The 23,259-nt window shown below is 42.5% G+C and overlaps 1 protein-coding gene, 1 long non-coding RNA gene and 1 other non-coding gene across 3 annotated transcripts in view; 2 read left to right on the top strand and 1 right to left on the bottom strand.

Moving 5' to 3' along the window:
• Positions 1–4,230: 4,230 nt before the first annotated feature.
• Positions 4,231–23,259, bottom strand: part of KCNK13 (potassium two pore domain channel subfamily K member 13) — an 85,154-nt gene continuing 66,125 nt past the window's right edge. The window contains exon 3 of the mRNA XM_072963590.1: positions 4,231–5,544. Coding sequence (XP_072819691.1) covers positions 4,658–5,544 — 887 coding nt within the window. The 3' untranslated portion in view covers positions 4,231–4,657. The remainder of the gene's footprint in view (positions 5,545–23,259) is intronic.
• Positions 4,958–6,680, top strand: LOC140696996 (uncharacterized). Its single transcript, XR_012073799.1, has 2 exons — positions 4,958–6,062; positions 6,420–6,680. It is a non-coding gene; the product is annotated as an uncharacterized lncRNA (long non-coding RNA).
• Positions 7,821–7,954, top strand: LOC116281104 (U11 spliceosomal RNA). The gene has a single exon (XR_004190560.1). It is a non-coding gene; the product is annotated as a U11 spliceosomal RNA (small nuclear RNA).

Here is a 23,259-nt window from a genome sequence, read left to right as displayed (position 1 = left end):
CCCCTGGCTGTGCCTCTTGGTGCAGCACAAATTCCTGTCTCTCTCCCAGAAGCAGGGACTTTCTTGTTATTCCCTTCCCCCGGCTGCGGGGAGTTTTCACTCTGCCCTAAGGACAGCAGACTTTGTTGCCTACGCCTGCCCCCTATTAAGGCTTTAGCCACATAGCGGGGACAGGAGAGAAGGGTCCTGGTGGAGTTTCTCCCCCAACGTGGCTGTCATTCCCTTCCCCCAGGTTTGCACCACAATGGACACTTTCTTGGCGCTCTTTCTGGTCTTTTCTATGAGTGCTCAGTGGGGTTCATGGTGTAAAGGCCTGTAAGAGGGTGTGGGCTCCCCCAGTTTCTGTGGCCCTCAGGGGCTTCATACATCCCACCAGCTACACTCATCATTCACCAGCTCACCAATTACTCTGGCTAAACTCTTCTACCCCAGCCAAGTGAGCACTTGCGAGTCCTCTCCCTCCGCAGAGATCTGCCTTCCCTCCCGTCTGGGGCCAGTGGGTTGCTCTGCTGTTCCCAGTTACTGATGAGGAAACTAGGCTCTGAAACATCAAGTAACTTTCCCACGTTCATGTAGCCAGAATGTGACAAAGACAAAATTCAGAACCCAGTCTGTGTGCTTTTGACACTTATTCTCTAATCTACTCCAGTCTCAACCCCAGTTAATGTTTATGTAAAATGTGATTATTTATTTGTATTATTTCAGAAAAGATTAAAGGCAGTTTGAAGATAAGTGCCCTGCCTACTTCACAACATGGCTAAGGCAGGCCAAAATATTCCACCTGTGAATAGATAAACCTTAAAAACCATAAAATTCTAGCACAATATACAAGATATTATGACAGATTTTCTGTAACATTTTACTATGTTGCACCCTTCATTTGGCTCAGCTAATACTGAAATGAAAGGACTCAGTGGAACAGAAATAGAGGCATTGGAGTCTTTTGGTTTTAACATAAAACAAGGACTGAGAGTGATGCCATTTAATAACTGAGAACCATTAATAAAGCAGCGTGGCAAGTGCTGGGTATCAGGTGCAAGGACAGAATGAAATCCTTCACTGTTGGAGGTAATGTCCCTCCACCTCTGCCCACTGCCTGCGCAGCTCCTTAGAGACCACAGAGCCCTGCCCTGAGCATCACCTCATTTGATGTGACGTTATCACTTCCACATCACTGGTTCAGAGGGACTGGGGCACAGTGAGGTTGAGAGACTTGCCCACCCTCTCTCACATCAGAACTATCAAGGCTGGTGTTTAAACCCAAGAACTGTTCTTCATCAGGGGGTTGGCATGACCTCAGAAACTGCTGCACTTTGTCACCTTTATGTAGCCCCGATGTGGGATACACACCAATGATTTGGGTGGAATATGAGATGATTTTAGGAGCCCTCAGGCTTGGAATGAATTAACATGGAATCACACAGTGAGGAAGTTATTCCCTTTCCCATTCTCTTCTAGTCTTTTTGGCCACATCATGAAGAACATCGCTGTTTGGGGCCACTGGGTCTTTAATACCGCCCCTACACTTGCCAATTTCTCTTTAATCAAAAAAGAAAAGATTTCAGGATCAGACCCTTTCCTAGGATAGAGGGATCTGGCTATAAATTTGATAACATAGTTTTATCTTTATTTTATTGATTTTTGCAATGACTGTTTTTCTATTTATGGCAAGTGATACTAGTCTTCCATTTAGGTATTGAGACAAAGTTAATTTTTTAAAACAAAACTAATTGAAAAATGAGTTGATTAAATTATTAAGAAGATACCATTTCAGGTAGTATGGAGATATGGTAAAACTTATGCAAGCATGTGGGATGATGGTCATGTGAGAAACCCTTGTGTCTCGGCTTTGAGGCCCCTGCATTAAAGGCCAGTTCACCTTTGTAGCATCACAGAGAACATAAGACAGTCAGCTATCAACCCAGCCACGGATGAAGCCCAAATGCTTCATGACGCTGAGCCAGCGGGTCCCTTTATCACTCCAGGGAGTCTCTCAGTTTCTAAACAGAGAAACTTGTGTCAACCTCAAGGCTTTCTACAAACAATCACTCTCTTCTTGGCCAGTAAGCTGGCAGGGGAGCAGAACATGATTTTGGATGGGGAGGCCACATGGTGACAGTTCAGAGAGGACGGAATAGAAAGAACTGGTCAGGAAGGTGAGAGACATGCCGAGTGGGGGCAAAGGTGACAAGAGAAAATAGCGGTAAACGTTCTTACTCTAGTGAAGGCATGAGGACCCGTTTGGAAACTTGACGAAAACTATGATGCTCATTACCCAGGGAAATGCACACATATGCTCATGTGTGTGTTTCCTCTCACACTCATGTATACACACGTAACAATATTAGGGAATTTGTGGGTTCCAGGTTTTGAGCTGCAGCTTTAATATTACTATCTAGAAATCCCCCTGTTGACTGATTCATGCCTCAGGGTAACTATAAAGAGACTTAACTAAATAAGGATTCCCAGTTTTGCAATTTTTTTGCACATTACTCCCACCCATCCTAAATGCATCGCACGTTTCTCTCCTTACGCTGGTTCGCAAATATTTCCACCAGGGAATCTCCAACCCAGAGGGAGCAAACTCATTCTCTGAGACTCTGAGAGGATTCAGGAAACTCATCACAAGCTCAAAAAGGTTTTCCTGTTTATCTTAAAAGTTTATGCCAATTTTCGATCTCACTTAAGTAGAGCCATGTATTTTGACATAACATCTCTCTGCAAAAATCATTGAGTAAAACTGACCCTCTAGGAAGATAAGCCTTGCTTTTATTGATGCTCCTTGGCCTCCTGGCACACCTCCAGGGTCACTAAGGACCCAGATTGGAGAAGTAAGGACCTGCTTCGTGCCAGTCCCTGTCCCAGGAACCAGGAGATCCAGAAATCCCCTAGGGATGGGGACCCAACTCCTCCCCACATCCCCACACAACCTAGTGCAGGGCAGAGCCCCTGGGGAGCTCGGTTTGTGACTGAAGGTTCCTAACAAGGGTTTTGCAGTAGCTCCAAGCTGCTGCCCATTAAGAGTGTTACAAGGTAATGGCTGAAGATCTCTGACTTTGGAGCCGCACAGCCCTAAGTTCAAAGCCCAGCATTGCTGCTTACCACACCTGGGCTGTAGGGCACTGCTCGTATCTTAAAGAAAATACTTGGGTCTGCCAGCTGGAAGAAAAGTCAACGCAGCCTGGAGAGGGAGCTGTTGAGGGGTTTCTGAGCATGGGTGGAGCATGGGTGGAGAGCCCAGACATCATCAGGAGATGTGGGTGACTCTCCTAGCTGTACCCCAGCAGCCCTGAGCGATCAGACGAGGCGCAATCCCTTCGTGCCTCTGTTTCATTGTGTCAAGAACAAGGGGGTTGGATGGGATGGTTTCTAAGGGTCCTCCCAACTGGATGCTTCCTGCTTAACGGTTCAGTTTCACCAGGCAGGATTTTTCTTGTCATTCCTGAAAGTGCCGTGTGTACACTAATCTTATCTTATAGAATCTTCTCCCCTGCATAGATGAAGAAGACCACAGCCCTTGTTCCCAGCACGGACGTTTTAACTGCTTGGGAGGTTATGTAATTAGACTTGTTATAATCCCATGAAGCAGAACCGAAACGGATTAGACAAGAGATGCCAAGTTTCATTATCTGGCCAAGAACGTTCCTCCAGCCAAGAATCCAAGATGCTGCTCACATCCCTAAAGGTTAATTCCTATTTCCTTTTCCTCTGAGTGCAGTAAATGCCTCTTCAATTAGGCACCCTCCCCTCAGTGTCCTTAATGAGCACTCATGTAATCTTTGTTAATAAAAGGATTTATTAAATTTTCAGTTCTAATAAATAGTCGGTCATCATCTTTGCAATGGGCTGCAAACTCTGGTAAAAATGTAATGGTCTCTGTGACCAAAGGGAACACGTGACGCTATATTCTTTAGTGACAAGGGTGAGTCTCCCCACCACCTTGCAGTTCTCTAAAGAACTGAAGCTGAATTTCATTTTCTTACCACACTGAGGTCCCACAGGTACCTTAGTCAGGCATTAAGAGCTTAAAAATCAAAGAAAGGAAAAACAAAAACAGACGCAGGTGTCAGGAGAATAGACGGTCTCCCCAGCCACGGCACCACGGATGACTCTGCTCTGAAGGAAGCCCAGCAAAAAGAAAACCCAGTCGTGTTCTCCAACATTTACCCCCCTTTTTTGAAGGGACTAAGAGAAGCAGTGAATTCAGCTGTTCAGAATTCCAGGGGGAAATTAGGAGCTTCAGGACTTTTATTTCCAAATGACAAACAGAGCAGCAGGAGATCAAGGCTTAAAGAAGCCCTCCCTCTCTTAGGCTGTTAAAACCCTGGAGCAAGATGAGCAAAGAAACAACGTGAGGTCTTAGACTGCCTTTGCAGCTCAGCTTTGTGTGTGTGTGTGTGTGTGTATATTTGTATTGAAGTCTAGTCAGTTTAGTGGTTCACTTTCAAAAGACTGAATTTAGACTTCAAGAATAAAGCTAAGGAGGAGAAAGGCATCAGGGCTGCAGAGCCCTGGAAAGTGGCTGTTCATTGGAGACAAGATGACGAGATTCCTAAAGCTGAGCTCGAGGCTAGAAGGAACAGCTCCAGAATGAACCCAGCCAGGACGAAGAGCTGAGCTGGGTGACAGTCCCTCATTGTCCACTCTCTCCTTGCCTCTACCTGTCCCCACTTGTCTCTGCCAGCCGGTTATTCATTATCGCAAAGGCTCCTACCCCCCCTGAGAATTCATTGTCCAGAGACAGTGTGCCGGTCTGGTGCGGGCAGCCGTTGGCCGACTCGGACAGCTGCTTCTGCAGGATGGCTAGTGAGACCTTGTTGGCTGCCAAGAAGTCCTTCATGGAGATCATCTCCCCCGAGAGACGCCGCCCATCTGTGTCACTGTCTATGATGCCATCCGTTTCTATGGAGATGTTGCACTGGTTTTGGACACTGCCTGGCATCACCATGTTCCTCCGTGACTGCAAGAGTCTTCTTTGGCATCGTGGGCAGCACCTGCCATCCATCTTCCTCAGCATCCAGTTCATGGACTGTTTGATGAGGATGGAGATGACATTGAACAAGGAGTAGATGCAGCAGACGCCCATGAGGATGAAGACGAAGTTGGCGAAGCGGTAGAGGCCTTGGCTATCGTACTGGGCGTTCTGGCTGCTGACGAGGTCCCCGAAGCCGATGGTGCTGAAAGCCACGAAGCAGAAATAGAGCGCGTCGAAGTAGCTCCAGCCTTCCATGGAGGTGTACATGGCGGACGCGCCGCACGAGATGAGGAGGGAGGCCACGCACAGGATCAGCATGACGTAGTAGACGGAGGGCTTCCAGCCCGCCAAGCTGTCCACCTCTCCCTTCCCCGGGGTCTTCTCCTGGGGCAGCGCCCCTCGTCTCCGCAGCTGCCGCTGGCGGCACGATTTCATGACACAGGCGATGACGGTGATGAGACGCTCCAGGAAGAGGTTGAAGAACAAGATGGTGCTGGAGCACCCGATGAGGCCGTAAAAGATCAGAAAGATTTTTCCGCCCACTGTCACTGGCGTCGTCATCCCAAACCCTGCAGGAGACAAAAATCAGAGGAGAGTGAGGGAGGTCTTTGCCGTGAATGGCTTCAGAGTTGGCTTTGATGGCTGGCCAAGGGTAGTAAGAAATCGTTTCATAAGAGCACTCTGTCTTAGCCTTCCTAGGAACGAGAGGGAGACTCCTCACTTCCTGTTCAAGACACTGAGTGCTGCTCAGAAATGGGCCGCTGAAAGCCCACACGGTGCCACGTGCACGTCAGAAAAGGGCACCTCCTCCTCCAGGCGGATGCAGCCAGTGGAAACGGCTCGCTGATGAGGGTGCGGGCTGGCTTTCGGCCTCCTTTCCCAATTCTGCTAGATGTCCTTGCACAGCAGACGACCTGAACAACCACACTTAACAGACGTTGTTCAGAGAACTGAACAAAGGCTCATACAATGAAAAGTCCTATAGAGACTCAAAGGGATTCATTTATTCTGTGAACACTTACTGGCTGCCTTTCAGAATTGTGGCAAAAGACAGATCTTGTCCTGGCCTTCATGGAGCTATCATCTGGTGAGGGGATTACTGTATTTTGTGATAAGTGTCATGCTGGAGGAAGTACAGGGTCCTATGGGAGCTGCTAAGAGGGAAACCCATCTCAGACTTGGGGGCTAGGAGGACCAAACAGGGAGACCTGAAGGCAAAGAGAAGTCAGGCAGACAAGGCAAGGAGGGTGTGTGTGTGGGGGGGAGGGGGTGGTGATGGTATTTCGGGCAGAGAAACAGCACATTCCAGCATATGCAGAAATGAACAATTTGCTCATGATTTTCCCGTCTTTTAAACAAAATACTCATGCTTTGGGGGTGAAATTTGAGGTGCTGTTTGATAAAATATTAAATGCCTCTCTTGCCTTTGTCTCTTGCCGTTTAGTTTGGACCTTCTTGACCTTTCTGCCCCTGCACACAGACGTGTTACTAAGAATACCAATTGTAGGCAATGGATGTCACTAAGAAAAATGAAAAATGGAAAAAAAGCAGCGATACACTCAGGACTTCTCACAAGGGTCAGCCCACCCTGACGGATGTGAATTCCTCCTAAGCAAATCATTTAGTAAACATGAGAAATCTGATCTGTTTGTGGGGATGGACGTCCAAGTCCCTCTGAAAATAAACGCCATTCAAAAAAAAATAAGTGCTCCTCATGCCTCCCTGGGTTCAGTTTTTTCATTCAAGCCAAACCTCGTTGTTTCTTTTTTCTCTTTATTATCAAGTTCAGTTTCCTAACTGGGGCCCCAACCTTGGGATCTCTAGGATTCACCCATTATCCTCTCTCCTGATAACGCCCTGCTTGTCATCAAGCCAGCACTTTCCTTTGTTACTCTCAGCACACCCTGGGAAGTGGTCAGATCAGACCTTGGAATTTGCGAGCTTCTGGGATTATGACCTCCTGCTCCCTCAGCTGGAGCCAAAGGGCCACCTTTCCCAAACACCAGGATGTACACACTGTGTTACCAATCAGTTTTCCAATTAAATTCGATTTTCTTTCCTCAGCATACAAGGGTCTACTACATTAGGGTAGGAAATTAATAGCATCTAGACAAGAGGCTGGAGGAAAATACTGAATTTTGATTTTTAGCTGGATGGGATGGAGTGGAATGGACAGAAAGATTTGGTAAGAAAGGAGGGAGGGCCAGGGAAAAACTCCACTCGGAGTTACAGTCATAGCCGTTAATGGTAGAAAGTCAGACCATCCTCTCTTCACTGGAAACTTCTCTTTCGAAAATTAAAGGATCTCAGTGACTCTTGGCAGTGGAGGTCTCATTTATTAGATAACTTCATCATGATGTAAGTAGATACTCTTTACTGTCTTTTCTCTTGTTAGTATCTTTAATTCTTATCCCTAAGCTCAAATTGAAATGAGGTGGTTGAAGTAGTGGAGAATTAAAAAAAAAACTTACTGAGTTTAATGACTGAGCTGAGAGCTATGACTCTTTCTACCCAATCCAAAGAACACAGAGGAGTAACCGAGGTATTGAATGGTTAGTTCCTGATTAGCTAAGGGTGCAGGGGCACCTCCTCTGGCTCAGTGAATTCTTGAAATCAGTAGAACTTGTGAATGTTTCTGCACTAAGAAGATATAAAAATGAAAGCCAGGATCCTTGCTCCAAAGCTGTAAGGCCAGCAGAGTATTCGGGGCTCTCTTCACTGGAAGCAGAACTGAGGTAACAGGCAGGAAAAAGGAGAAACATTTATCTGGACCATTTATTGACCTGACAACGTTCCAGAAGTCATGAGAATGGGGAAGGACCAGAAATAATAGCAGGTGAATACAGAAAAAGGCATCTGTCGTGAGTGGCAAACATAGGGCAGCTCGATTGCTTTTCACGTGGAATCGACATCAAGAGATTTTGGAAGTCTAATTATCTGGCGTTTGGGCAGCTGGAGATTGTTGGTCCTGGTGCCTGTACTTTAAAATCTGAAATAAAAGGGGAATGTTAAAAAAAAAAAAACAGATGTGTATGTGGAGGGGTGAGGAGAGGCACTTGCCAACAGTCAGAGGAGGACTTCCTTGTGTAACACAAGACTCAAGTAGGCAAATGCTTTCTTTTACAAAATCTCCCTTTCTGATCCCAGAAGGAACTTAATGATTTTCCTGTTGGAGTGCAGAGAAGCAGGAGTAATGAGTAGCTCTCAACCAAAGGTAAGAGTAATGATTTATTGAGCATCTGTTAAGTTCAGGGACCAGCACTAGGTGTCTGGGCCATACAGTGATGACGTGGAGGACTAGATCCTTGGCCTCCAGGAGCCCAGCATCCAGGATGGACTGCTGTCTACAAAACAAGGAGTAGTGAGTCAAAGTGTCAAAGTAAAGGCATGATGGAGCTATCCTGGCCTCAGGGTCCCGAAGGCAGCCTCACTTGGGATGCATGACTCAGGCACATACAGGTGCGTTGCTGACACCAGCTGACAAACTTGCTGAGCTGATTTTTTCCCAATGAATGAGACTTCTAGTGATTTTGCCACAGGTTCCAGGGACTTAAAAACCTGTAGATTCTATCTTTTTGGTTTGGTTTTGAAACACTCCATCTGATGAAAGAAAGGATAATTTGTGACTGCTGATCCCCTACTGGATTTGCTTGATCAGTGCCATCTTTTCAATCAGCAATAACAACAGGAGATGGCACACGCGGTGGTGTTCCGAGAAGCAACGGGAGACAGCTTCCTAATGTTTGCAGTTAGAGGTGTTTCCATGCCTATTACTACTCTCGGAGCTTTAAAGTAGGTCAGCGATAATGTAGGCTTTTTCATAGAAAGTCTCCACTTCTCTGAGCCTCATAATACTGAGCATTACGGATGCCTTGGTCTGGGAATCAGAAGAATCAGGGTCCTCCTTCATGGAGGCATTATAAAAGGCTTGCCCTCTACCTGTGCTGGGGAGGGGTATTAATTAGTGGTCTTTAGTCTCTTTTGACAGATAAGAAAAAGAAGATTACGGAAGCTAAGTGATTTGCCTAAAGGTGTAAAGCCAGAATTAGAACCTAGTCCTGTCTCCCAGGCCTGTGATCTCGCTACCTGACGACACTAAGTGAGTGAAAGCCACTGTCAGGTGTACACCTTGTAAGATGAATTGAGGGAGGGGAATTTACCAAGCGTCTATGTTCCATGCTTTATACAGACACACACACTGCAGCAGCTGCCAAATCTGGTACCAAAATCAGGGGATTGGCTGACATCAGAAGCTGAAACTCTACAATCTTCACTTATTAAAACACGTATTTCTGAATGTGCCTCTTCCAATAAATGAAGTCATTAAATAAGTTTTTAAAATCCATTACATCCCATGCAGCCGGTTTCCCTATACTTCACAGGCACACAAATGAAACCGATTGTCACAGGTGGTGCGTTTCAATATACAATTTATTCCCTGGGCCTCAAGCCTGAGGTCATCTGATTGTGTCCAACTCCTGAGTCTGGGAGCAGATGAGTTAGCTGACTGGGGACCAAGGACGCATGAGTTTGATCTGGAGACAAAGGGACCGTGCCTGGTAGTCTTCTTTGGTCTAGCTCCCTTGAACCATTTCAGAACTGTTCTAATGTTCCTGTAAACCCTAAGGTGGCTCCTGGGACCAAACCAGGCTCCCTGGTGTCCTTGGGACCAGGAATGAAGCAACCAGGCACTGCCCGGGTCCCAGTCAACACCAATAGCGCCCGTCACTTGGACCACGAAGAGAGGAAAGCAGGCCTGCGTCCCCCAGGCACATGCTGCCAACTAAATATTCTTCATTTATTTTTAATCTGAAATACAGTTGATGAATATTACACAAATTACAGATGTACAGTATAGTAATTCATCATTTTTAAAGGTTATACTCCATTTATAGTTATTATAAAATATTTGCTATATTCCCCATGTTGTACAATACATCCTTGTAGCTTATTTATTTTATGCATCGTAGTTTGTACCTCTTAATCCCCAACCCCTATACTGCCCCTCTCCCCTTCCCTGTCCCCACTGGTAACCCCCAGTTTGTTCTCTGTATCTATGAATCTGCTTCTTTTTTGTTCTGTTCACTAGTTTGTTGTATTTTTTAGGTTCCACATAAAAGTAATAATCATACAATATTTGTCTTTTTCTGTCTGACTTACTTCACTTAAGATAATGCCCTCTAAGTCCATCTATGTTGCTACAAATGGCAACATTTCACTCTTATGGCTGAGTAATATTCCATTGTGTGTATGTGTATGTATGTATATATACATACATATGTCTTCTTTATATATACATCTTCTTTATTCAACCATCCATTGATGGACACTTAGGTTGCTCCCCCATCTTGGCGACTGTAAATAATGCTGCTATGAACAATGGGGTGCAACTACATATTCTTTTTAAAAATCAAGGTAAAAATGGAAAAGCTTTGCATTATATTTTTGAAACATACACAAAAGTAAAGAGAATACTACAGTAAACTCTTATTTCCCAGTTTCAGCAATTGTCAACATTTTGCCAATCATGTTTCTTCTATCCCATCCCATCCTCTTAATTTGTTGAGTATTTTAAAGTAAATCCCAGATAGCATGCCATTTCATCCATTAATGATGCATCTGTAGTTGAGGACTTTATTTTCCTAACATAACCACTATACCGTTATCACACCTGACAAAATTAATACTGACTCCTTAACACCAAACAATATGCAGTCCAAATCTTTTAAATATATATATATTTTACAGATCATCTGTATGAATCAGGATCCTAAAAAGGTTCATGCAATGTATCTTTTAAGTCTCTTTCATTTGTTAACAGTCTCCCTTCCCATTTTTTTTAATGCCATAGATTTGTTGGCCAAATGTGTTTTGTAGAATTCAATCACAATTTTTTTCTAGAAACATTTGGGGAAAAAAAAAAACCCTGTGTATTAGGAGAGTGCCCTCAGATACAACAGCAAACCTCAAACATCGCCTGGGGACGTACAAATCAGCATAAACTGTTTAGAAAGAAATTTGGGAATATGTATCAAACATCTTAAAAAGATATCTTTTTCTGTTTTTTTTGTTTGTTTTTAGGAATATATCCCCCCAATTATCAGAAGTATGACTAATTCTGCACACTGACATTCACCCTTTTAAAAGTCTTTACTTTTAATAATGAATATTCTCAGCAACCTAAATGTCAGATAATAGGGCGATGACTGAATAAAAGTAGCCATTAAAACAAAGCCATTAAAATTACATATCCAAAGAGCTGTTAATGAGTGGAGAAAAAAGCAGAGCTAGTGTGTGCAGAGTGACTCAAGCCTGGTACATGGAACATCCTCATTAAATATTTGTTGGATGAAGGAATAAACTTTACAAAACACATTTATGCAGATATATATATCTACACACATACATACATATATATATATATATATATATATATATATATATATATATAGTAGCAGTTAAGATGCTTTTGGCTGTCAGTAACAGCGAATCGTATATAGGGGTGGCTGAAGCATGAAGGGGATATATTATCTCATAGAGCATGAGGTCTGGAGACAGCGTAGTTCTGGGGATGGTTAAGGCGGTGGCTTTGGAACATGATCTATTTCACCCTTCTGGCTCTGGCTCCAACAACACATTGGCTAGCCCCCACGGCAGCAGCTTCATGAATTACCTCCTGGCACATCGATGTCCAGAGCCAGAACCTGTTGTCTTCCTGCCTTCCGTCTTTATCAAAGCAGAGAATCCTTCCCAGAAGCACCCCACAAAATTCCCCTTGGAAATCATTAAGCTGCACCAAGTCACGTGCCCACTTCTCAAACCAGTTATCTGAGAGAGGAATGGACTTCTTCTTAGACTGATCAGGGTTTAACAGCGCCCCCAAGGAAGAGATGGACCTGGCAGTGTCTGCCACAAGTGTACACAGAGAAGACAAAATAAAGGGAGAAAAAATTCTTAATCAGGTTATTTCAGGGTGGTGATTCTATGCATGATGTAATTTTTCTTAATGTTTTCTTTATGTTTTATATCTTTTGTTATTTTTTTTAATAGACTTTACTCTTTTAGAGCAGTTTCAGGTTCACAGCAGAACTGAGCAGAAAATACAGAGCTCCCACATAGCCCTCCCCACCCACACATATATACTCCCCTATCCTCTACATCCCTCATCAGTGTGGCATATTTGGTACAATCGATGAACCAACATGGCACATTATCATCAACCAAAGTCCATAGTTTACATCAGGGTTCACTCTTGATGTTGTACATTCTGTGGGCTTTGACAAATGCATAATGACGTGTAGCCACCACTACAGTATCATACAGAGTAATTTCATTGCCCTAAAAATCCCTTGTGATCCATCCATTCATTTCTCCTTTTTTAAAAAAATATTTTTATTGAACTATAGTCAGTCTACAATGTCTCGATTTCTGGTGTACAGCACAATACTTCAGTCATATAGAAACATACATATATTCGTTTTCATATTCTGTTTAAACATAAGTTACTACAAGATACTGAATATAGCTCCCTGTATATACAGTATGAAGTTGTTGTTCTTCACACCCAACTACTGGAAAATTACCGAGAAGGAACAATGGGATGTGACGCTGGCTTCTCTGGCCTCTGTGAGCTCTCCTTCCTGGTCCAGCGTTGTGCCGTGTGGCTCCCGTGTATGTAATAAATCAGGACTGCTCAGCAGAGCCTCAGTCCTGCAAGGGAAGAGATGCCTGGGGAGGGACTCGGCAGGCCCTTCAATTCTATCCAGGTCCTGGTGTCCAAGTCCTGCCTCTTCCCTGCATATTTGGAAATGGGCTGGAGGGATAGGTAAGTGAATTGCTATCTACTGGATGGGCAGATGGGTAAAACCTTGTCTTAGCAACTTATGTTAAATGTTTAGGAGATTGGACCCCGTCCCTTCAGAGAAAGAAAGTGCAGCATGTTAGTAATTAAAAAAAAAAACACTTTTGGGAGTGTCAGAGTGGTGATGAGGGTCCCTTAAAAGAAACTTAGGGTGATAAGAAACTGGGACAAGTAAGTACCTAGGACACACGTACAAGGAGGTGAGGGAGGTGAGGGAGGAGAGGCGTGCACAGTACGTGAGGGGGTGGAGAGGTCGTCTGTGCTTCCCAGACACTCAAAAGCATGGATAAAGTTTTATGAATCTTCTAAAGAAAATGCTTGAAGACAGAAGTTTAAAATATGGGGGTTAAGTGTTCATAATCAAAATTTACTTCTTCTTGGATCAGTTCTAGATGTTGAGGAGAGAACCACTGGCAGGCAAGTGTTGATATGACAATCAAATAAGGCAACATTTCAGTATTTATTAACTTCTGAACACTGTGCTAAGAGCATGGGTTGGGTGAGGGTAATTAGAAGATGCTTTCTGCCTTCCAGGAGCATCAAGTCTGGTCCAGGAGATCAAGGACTAGAAACAACACAGCCTGTATCAGGCTGTTTACCAAATCGGCTCCTTTCCTGAGTCACCTGCAGATGACATAAAAGATGGGTGGAAAACTTCTGTCAAGCTTCAGGAAGGGTGGAGATCTGCTCACATCCCTATTTACAAGATGAAAATTAACTGAGAAGTGAATCAGGTAGATGAAACTGTCGCCTGGCGCAGAAGTCTTGAACACGAGTACACATGAAAATTAACTGAGGAGCTTCTTAAAAACTGGGGATTTCCAGGCCTCACCCCCAGATTCTGATTCAGGAGGTTGCATGGGGCCAGAAAACTTGCATTTAAACCAACACCCATAGTAATTCTGATGAGAGGGCTACAGACCCCACTTAGGAAAACACGCTGGGGTCAGAGCACAGAAGGCAGGAAGGGTGAAAACAAAAGTCATGTCTGCCTGGGAAGATTCTCAATTAGGGCTCACGAATTTCCCCACCAAAACCCAGGGTCTAAGAGGCAAAGGCAACACTGGTTTTTTTTTTTTCACTGTTTCTTTTGTATATTAATATATGATGCAGAAAACACTTCAGATGGTACGTTATACCATCTGTCTTGAGCTGTCTTGAGCTGTCTTGAGCAGTCCTGGGACAGCTCTGGGGCCACGCCAGCTGCAGGTGTGATGACAGCCACTCCCCTTCCTCTGGACTGAAATGACTTCCAAAGTATTCAGGGACTTTCGACCTCCTACATCACCTGTGGTGACTAAGCAAATGGAGAGAAGGAAGTGGTACTTCCCAACCAATCCATCTTCTGGTGGGTGCTGTTCACAGTTTGGTTTTGTAAAATGAGGTTTTGGATTATTGCGGCGTTGGGAGGAGGGAGGTGCAGGAGTGTGAGGGAGGGTGGGGAGTGTGGACACTGGTTCTGAATAAGCTTTCTACACGAGCATCTGCTGAGCACCTGCCGGCGTGGTGGCCCACCTCGCGGAAGGAAAGGCCTGGGCTGCATGTTCTAAGCAGTGCTTCTTGACTGTGGTACCAGAACTACCTGAGGGGCCTCTGAGCTGCAGAGCCCTGAGCCTTACCTACTGGATCAGCATCTCTGGGCGGGACGCAGTTCTCTGCCTGAGATCAGTGACCACCCTAGAGCTGGAGAATCACTGTTCTAAAGTTTTCCATCTGAGACAGGACTGCTCAGTGACTTAAAAGACCAAGGGAGGACTGGTGACAACTTTCTGCTTTTAGAAAATTGACAACTGCATCATCTAGTGGTGAGAAAAACACTGGAAATAGATTGATTTTAGGAACTTCCTCCTTCATTCTACGACCTGCTGGTTCATGAATCCTGCCTGAGTGTTGAACCTCTCTGGATCTTTGGTGGTTTATTCCAGCTCCTCGAGGCAGGCAGGACGGTGTTGTCAAGAGAATGATGCTAATGATAATGGTTTATACGCACGGAGCACTCCCTCTGAGCCGGGCACCGTGCTCGGCGCTGTGCACCGTGCTCGGCGCTGTGCACAAAATCACTCCTTCACTCCTCATGCCAACTGAAGTAGGAATATCATTTCCTCACTTACATGAGAAATCTGAAGTACTTAGAGGTTAAGAAACTTGCTCAAAGTCACTTAGCAAGCTAGTTAGAGGCCTGGGTTCTAGTCCAGACTATTAACAGCCTAAGTGTGCGATGGCCACAACTTTTTCTGATTCTCCCTTTGGTAAAGTGAGGGTCGGGGGGCCCAGATAAACTCTGAGGACCTTCACACTCTAACATCCCATGATTCGAGAGTGCAGGGCATGAATCTGGGCTCATTCTGTATATTCCATCAGCCCAGGAATCTGGGGAGAACTCACCTTGGGTATCCACGACCCTTCTGCAAGCCAGGCAGGTAAGTCTACCTGAAGGAAGTGTCTACCTATAACATGTCTCAACTACAAAGATGCCACAGCCCACTTAAAGCATTTTGTAAGGCACCAAGGAGGCCGAGGGTATTTTCACTGCACACCTGAGCTATTGCTCCGCCAGTTATTCTTGTGGACTCAGAAGTTACGAGTCCTTCCTGAAGTTAAGAATATTTTTAGAATTTCCTATTTTTAGGGTAATGACTCCTCCCACATTTTGGTATCAGCAAAGCCTCTTTGACAAAAGACTGTGATATCATATGCAGTAAAGATTCAACTGTTTTCCAGGGAACTGAACTAAGGGACGTTTCTAAACTCTTCAGCAAGATGCAGTTCACAAGGCAAAAATAAATGGCTGATACCCTGACTATAAAAACAGAAAACAGGGGTGTGACCAAAAAAGGATTCTGTAAATCATTTGCGTTCTTTTAAGACACAGTGTTTTGTACTCAGAAGGTAACAAAATTGGCCTCGTGGGAACCAGAATACGTCAGCTCCCAAAGAGGAATTTTACAAATTTCATTTTCCTGAGAGAGACACTGAGTCGGGGGCATTAGCTCTGTGTTTTATGCGTTCTCAAGCTCCTTTCCTCCGCACAAACATTTAGCTAGTGTGACAGAATAAACGCCGTCATTATTTCTAACTTTACCCTCATTTTCAAGGGGGGAAGCCATTTGATTCACTTATCTCAAGTGGGTGTCCCACTTCCAGGGCTTCTTAACTCTTCAATCATGTAACTATGCCTTAAAAGCAAGAACCTATAATTACGTTATCTTGCGAACAAAACTGCCCTCCCCCAGACTAAGAAGAAATGGTTCCATTAAGCAGAGTGTTAGCACAACACAGAGGGTGACTGATGAGAGGTGCCTGTTCTTCAACGTGAGTGAGAGGATCTGGCTCCAAGACATTGGGAGGAATTATAAAAATGGTATGTTTATTTGAATGGATATCTGGATAAAGCACAAACAAATCTACCTGCCTTTTTGAATTTCTTGCTGCTGATGGATGTCAGGTTCCCCTAGTAGTTGGTGTACACAACAGTACTGTCACCCACGTATCCTGCTTGACCTGGGGTGGCTCGCAGCCCACCTTCTCAACCCCCTCCCCCTCCCCCGCCCCACAGCAGCAGCCTCTTAGCTCCTTTTGGGACCCTAGGACTTCCAGAAATCTAGCGTGAAAGCCAAAAACCTAGAGAATATCGGTGTTCCTCTCACTTTTTAGGGTTTTACTTAGATGCGTGATGTAACAAGAATGAAGGAAGCACCGCCCAGGCAAGCTGCATGAAGGATCACCTAAGACCTAAGAAATAAATGTGTTACTTATAATATCATAATGTATGTTCTTCCCCAGTCTGTACTGCTTCCCTATAAGCTCATAAAATGTCCTATGTGTTATGGACTGAATATGTCCTCCCCAAATACATACGTTGAAACCCCTCAATGTGATGTATTAGGGGTGGGACCTTTGGGAAGCAAATAGGATTAGATGAGGACACGAGGGGGAGGCTCTTGTGATGGGATTAGTGCCCTTATAAGAGTCACCAGAGAGCAGCTAGTTTCTCCTCTCTGCTCTCCACCATGTGAGGATACAAGGAGAAGCCGGCAGCCTGAGACCCGCAGGAGGGCTGTCACCCAGAACCCAACCAAGCTGGTGCCCTGATCTTGGAATTCCAGCCTCCAGAACCGAGAGGAAGAAATTTCTGTTGTTAATTAGTCTCCCAGGCCGTGGTGCTCGTTATAGCAGCCTGAGCTAAGACAGTGTGTTAGTACTGTACCAACACCTACTCTGCACTACCTAGAATTTTCTAGAAACTTCTGGCAAACATCCTCACGTTTGCTACGAAAAAGTAGCCTTAGGGAATTAAAGCTCTCTACAGGAAATCAAGTTTTTCTTTCCTTCCTTTTCTCCCTCCCTTCCACCCTCCCTCCGTTCCTTCTATTTCTTTAAAAGTGTCTTTAGAGACTCAAACCTCATTCTTTTTAGAGGCACCTTCTGGGCTGGATCTAAATGAATCACTGCTCTGTAATAAACTGCTTTTTGGAGGTGGGCTCTGTTGGGGCCTTTTCCTAAAACATTTAATTTTTATATTATTAGTTCCAGAAAGCAATTATAACTTTCTTTTGCCCAAAGCCAGCAAGAACCCATTTCAGAAAGCACCATGACGCTTGTGGCACAAATGCGATCGGTACATTAACTGAGCTGCCAGAGGAATTGCTTGAAAATACTGTAACAAAACGGTGTTTTAGCTAGTCATGGGGAAAGAAAGGGCTGGTTCATTAGAATTGATTTTTCCACCGAGGGAACAAACACTGTTCCTGTGAACCCGGGCTATTAACCCAAATGTGAGGGTCGTTGGTAAGTTACTTCAAAGAATGTGAACTTAAAAATCAGAGAACAAGTCTGAGGTGCCCGGTGCAAACCAGAGTTCAAGTTCACCCTGAATCTGCTTTGCTTCTTGTCAGTCACACCATTTCTGCTGAGCAGGTTCAGATTCAGTGGCAAAAACATGGATGGAAAAGGGCAAAGTCATTGTCACCCACTGCTTTGGGGTGGGAAGAGGAGCAAGCGGCTGCTCCAGACGCAGGGCCTTGAAGACAACGGTTTAAACCCTAAAGCTTATCTCAGGGACTCTCCTATCTGAGCGTGCTCTCACCGGAGGCTTTCAGGAATAGACACAAAGTGATTTTCTTCTGCTCACATCATTTCTGGTTTTACTGGTGAAACAGGCTCTATGATCAAAGTCTACCTAATTCGCCCATTTCTTCCTTCGAATGATTCTACAGCTCTGCCTTTCTCTTCTGTCCCACGTTCATCTGAAGTATTCCTCCTCCTCGACAGGTCGCCTGTGTTCTCCTCTCCACTTACTCACCCACTCAACAAACGTTTACTGAGCGTGTACTACGTGCGGGACACTGAGCTAACCGCTCTCAGGAAGACATCACCTTTCAGATTCCTTCAGCAATATTTCTTCCAGAATTTATACTTTCTTTCTCCATCAGTTTCTCCTTCATTATCTACATTTCTCACATGTTTGTTGACCTTGGGTTTCTCTTCTCTTGTGAATTCGTATTCATGTCTAGTTGATTTTCCAAATTAGGGTATTTATTGTTTGTTTTTTTTAGTGATTTGTGAGAGATCTTCATAGATTTTTTGAGAAATGACCTTGTCATTTTTCACCTATGTTGAAATATTTTCCCCAATTTATGTCTGTCTTCTATTTTTACAAAAATGTTTTATTTTGTTAGGCTGAACTTTAAATTTTATGTAGGAAAATCCACCAATTTCCATCAATCTTCTTTTGTGGCTTTTGGCTTTAGGAGTCACAGAGAGAAAAATCCTTCCTTACCCCAAGAATATACTGGTATTCATTTACAGTTTTAATTTTAAAACAACTTGATAATTAATTCCTCTTTAACTGTAAGGATGTAACATTTTAAAAGTACTAGTTTGCTTTTCTCAGCACTATTTTTAATTGAAATTTTTATTGAGATAATTGCTAACTGACAAGCAATCATAAGAAATAATAGAGTGTGTTTCTACTTTACCCAGTTTTCCCCGATGCTAATATTTTACAAAACTACAGTATAATATCATGACCAGGGTGTTGACACTGATAAGATTCAATGTCTTGTATTTACATGTCGCCTGCTTAACTTACACTTATGTGTGTATGTGTTAAGTTCTACACAATTTTGACACATGTGTAGGCTCTCCAGCATTGTTTTTAAATAGTCCATTCTTTCTCCACTCTCTTGAAAAGTCATTTTTATCAGAGGCAACGTTCTTACATTTGTTTCTGGATTATGTAGTTTGTTTCATTGATCTGTCTTTGCTGGGACTGGTATCCAAAACTCAAGCAGTTCTCCTTTTTAAATATCCATGAAGACTCTTCTCTCTTCTTTCTACCCGCTTCCCCTCCTCCTCTCTCCTTTTTCTATTAAAAAATGCCCAGTTTATTTCATGTTCAATTTTCCTGATGAGATTTGAAAACCTTTTGTAAAATTCCAGAAAAGATACCTGGATTTTGACTAGAGTTGCCTTATGTGTAGAGATTCATTTGTAGAGAAATGACATCCTTACTAAATTGAGTTTTCCACCAGGAACACAATGTATCTCTATCTATTTATACAACACTTTAAAAAATAAGCCTTAGTAGAATTTTGTAATTTCCTCATATGAATCCATCACAAATCTTGTTAACTGAATTCTGTTCTGCAGCTTTTGTAGATGATGTGAATGGAGTCTTTCCCTTTACTATATATATATTTTTGGTTGTTTGTTTTCTTAGCAATTGCCTTTATTGCAGCATAGTTGATTTGCAATATTATATTAGTTTCAGGTGTATAACATAGTAATTAATACTTATAAAGATTATACTCTAAAGCTATTATAAAATATTGGCTATGTTCCCTGTGCTGTACAATATATTCTCTGTAGCTTATTTATTTCACACATAGTCGTTTGTACCTCTTAATCCCCTACTCCTATCTTGCCCCCACCCCCTCCTTCCCACTGGTAACCACTGGTTTGTTCTCTCTATCTGTGAGTCTGTTTCTTTTTGTTATATTCATTATTTTGCTTTATTTTTTATATTCTACATGTAAGTGATATCATACAGTATTTGTCTTTCTCTGTCTGATTTATTTCACTAAGCATAGTACCCTCCAGGTCCATCCAAGTTGCTGCAAATCTTCATTCTTTTTTTAAGGCCAAGTAATATTCCACTGCATGTATATATATCGCATCTTCTTTATCCAGTCATCTGTTGATGGACATTTATGTTGGCTCCATTTCTTGGCTATTGCAAATAATGCTGCTATGAACAAGGAGGGGTGCGTGTATCTTTTAAGTTAGTATTTTCATTTTCTTTGGATATATACCCAGGAGTGGACTTGCTGGGTCATATGGTAGTTCTATTCTAGTTTTCTGAGGAAACTCCATACTGTTTCCCATAGTGGCTGATTCCCACCAGCAGTGTACAGGGGTTCCCTTTTCTCCACATCCTTGCCAACATTTGTTATTTGTAGACTTTTTGATGATACCCAAAAAATGTGAGGCAGTATTTCATTGTAGTTTTGATTTGCATTTCTCTGATGATTAGTGATATTGAACTTCTTTTCACATGTCTGGTGGCCATCTGTTTATCTTCTTTGGAAAAATGTCTATTCAGAATTTCTGCCCATTTGTTAATTGGGTTTTTTAATATTAAAACATTTTTTATTGAAGTATATAGTTCATTTACAATGTTGTATCAGTTTCAGGTGTACAGCAAAGTGATCCAGATATATATATATATATTCTTTTTCAGATTCTTTTCCATTATGGGTTATTACAAGCTATTGAATATAATTTCCTGTACTATACAATAGGTCCTTGTTGTTCATCTATTTTATATATAGTAGTGTGTATCTCTTAATCCCAAACTCCTAATTTATCCCTCCCCCACACCCCTTTACCCTTTGGTAACCACAGTTTGTTTTTTAAGTCTGTAAGTCTATTTCTGGCTTGTAAATAAGTTCATTTGTATCATTGTTTTTAGATTCCACATATAAGTGATATCATATGATATTTGTCTTTCTCTGTATGACTTGCTTCACTTAATAGGAGCCTGTACAAGCCTCTAGGCCAGCCTCATCCACCAGGGGGCAAACACCAGAAGCAGGAAAGATCCTGAAGCCTGTAAAACGAGTCCACAAATGCAGGCCAGGCTCTACCCTGCAATCAGCTGGCCCTTAGCCCTCAAGTGACGAGAAAGAAGTGCACTGCTGGGATGCATAGGGTATCTCCTACAGAGGCTCATTTCTCCAAGGTTGAGAAACATAACTAATCTACCACATACATAAAAATACAAATAGAAATTTAGATAAAATGAGGCAGCAGAGGAATACGTTTCTGACAAAGGAAAAAGATAAAATCCCAGAAGAACAACTAAGTGATCTGGAGACAGGCAATCTACCCAAGAAAGAGTTCAGAGTAATGATCATAAAGATAATGAGAGAACTCGGGAGAACAGATGCACAGAGCAAGAAATGAGAAATTTTTAGCAATGAGTCAGAAAATATAAAGAACAACAAAACAGAGCTGAAGAATACAATAACTGAAATGAATAATACACTAAAAGGAATGAAGAGTAGACTGAATGAGGGAAAAGAACAGATCAGTGAGCTAGAAGATAGAGCCGTGTAAATCACTACCACAGAACAGAAAAAAAAGAAAAAAGAATGAAAAGAAATGGAGACAGTTTAAGAGACCTCTGGAAGAACATCAAGCACACTAATATTTGCATTATAGGGGTCCCAGAAGGAGAAGAGAGAAAGAAAGGGCTTGGGAAAATATCTGAAGAGATAGTAGTTGAAAACTTGCCTAACTCGGGAAGGGAAACAGTCACCCAAGTCCAGGAAGCACAGAGAGTTCCATACAGGATTAACCCATGAGGATCACATCAAGGCACATAGAATCAAATTGACAAAAATTAAAGATACAGAGAAAATATTAAAATCAGCAAGAGAAAAGCAACAAATAACATACAAGGGAACTCCAATAGGGTCATCAGCTGATTTTCAGCAGAAACTCTACAGGCTAGAAGGGAGTGGTACAATATATTTAAAGTGATGACACGGAAAAACCTACAACCAACAATACTCCACTCAGGAAGGCTCTTGTTCAAATTTGATAGAGCAATAAAAGACTTCACAGATAGGCAAAAGCTAAAAGAATTCAGAACCACCAAACCAGCTTTACAACAAATGCTAAAGGAACTTTTCTAGGTAGAAAAGAAAAGGCCACAACTAGAAACAAGAAAATTACAAAATGGGAAAGCTCATCAGTAAAGGGAAACATACAGTAAAGACAGGAAATCATCCACACACAAATAAGGAAGTTGAAAGACAAAAGTAGTAAAATCATCTGTATCCACAATAAGCAGTTAAAGGATACACAAAACAATTAGATGTAAAATATGATATCAAAAACAATCATCATGAAAAGTGGAGAGTACAAATGCAGGGTATCTAAAATGCATTTGAAATTAAACAATCATGTACATATACAGACTTCTACACCAAAACTTCATGGTGACCCAAACCAAAAATCTATAATACAAAAAACAAAACAAAGCAAAACAAAAGGAATCCAAATGTAACTCTATAGTCATCAAACCACAAGACAAGAGGACAGAAAGAGAAAAGAGAAAAAAAAGACCTACAAATCCAAAACAAATCCAAAACAATTAACAAAATGACAATAAGAACATACGTATCAATAATTACCTTAAATGTAAATGGGTTAAACACTCCAACCAAAAGATACAGACTGGCTGAATGGATACAAAAACAAGACCCATATTTATGCTGCCTACAAGAGACCCACTTCAGAGCTAGAGAGGGAAAGTGAGGGAATGGAAATAGATATTTCATGCAAATAGAAACCAAAAGAAAGCTGGAATAGCAATACTTACATCAAACAAAACAGATTTTAAAGACTGTTACAAGAGACGAAGGACACTACATAATGCTCAAAGGATCAACTCAAGAAGAAGCTGTAATAATTGTAAATATATATGCATCCAACATAGGAACATCTCAATACATAAAACAACTGTTAACAGACATAAAAAGAGAAACTGGCAATAACACAATAATAATAATGCCCCACTTTATATCAATGGACAGATCATCCAGACAGGAAATCAATAAAGAAATACAGGCCTTAAATGACTCATTAGAACAGGTAGACTTAATTGATATCTATAGAGTATTCCATCCTAAAGCAGCAGAATACACATTCTTCTCAAGTGTACGTGGAACATTCTCCAGAATAGATCACATGCTGGCCCACAAAGCAAGCCTTGGTAAATTTAAGAAAACTAAAATCATATCAAGGATCTTTTCCAACCCCAATGCTATGAGGTTAGAAATCAACTACAAGGGAAAAAACCTGCAAAACCACAACCATGTGGAGGTTAAACAATATGCTACTAAACAACCAATGG

This window comes from Vicugna pacos, chromosome 6 (assembly GCF_048564905.1).
Source record: "Vicugna pacos chromosome 6, VicPac4, whole genome shotgun sequence".
In the NCBI taxonomy this organism is placed as follows: domain Eukaryota; kingdom Metazoa; phylum Chordata; class Mammalia; order Artiodactyla; family Camelidae; genus Vicugna; species Vicugna pacos.
Note: the sequence above shows the minus strand (reverse complement) of the source record. Positions and strands in the feature narration are given on the sequence as shown.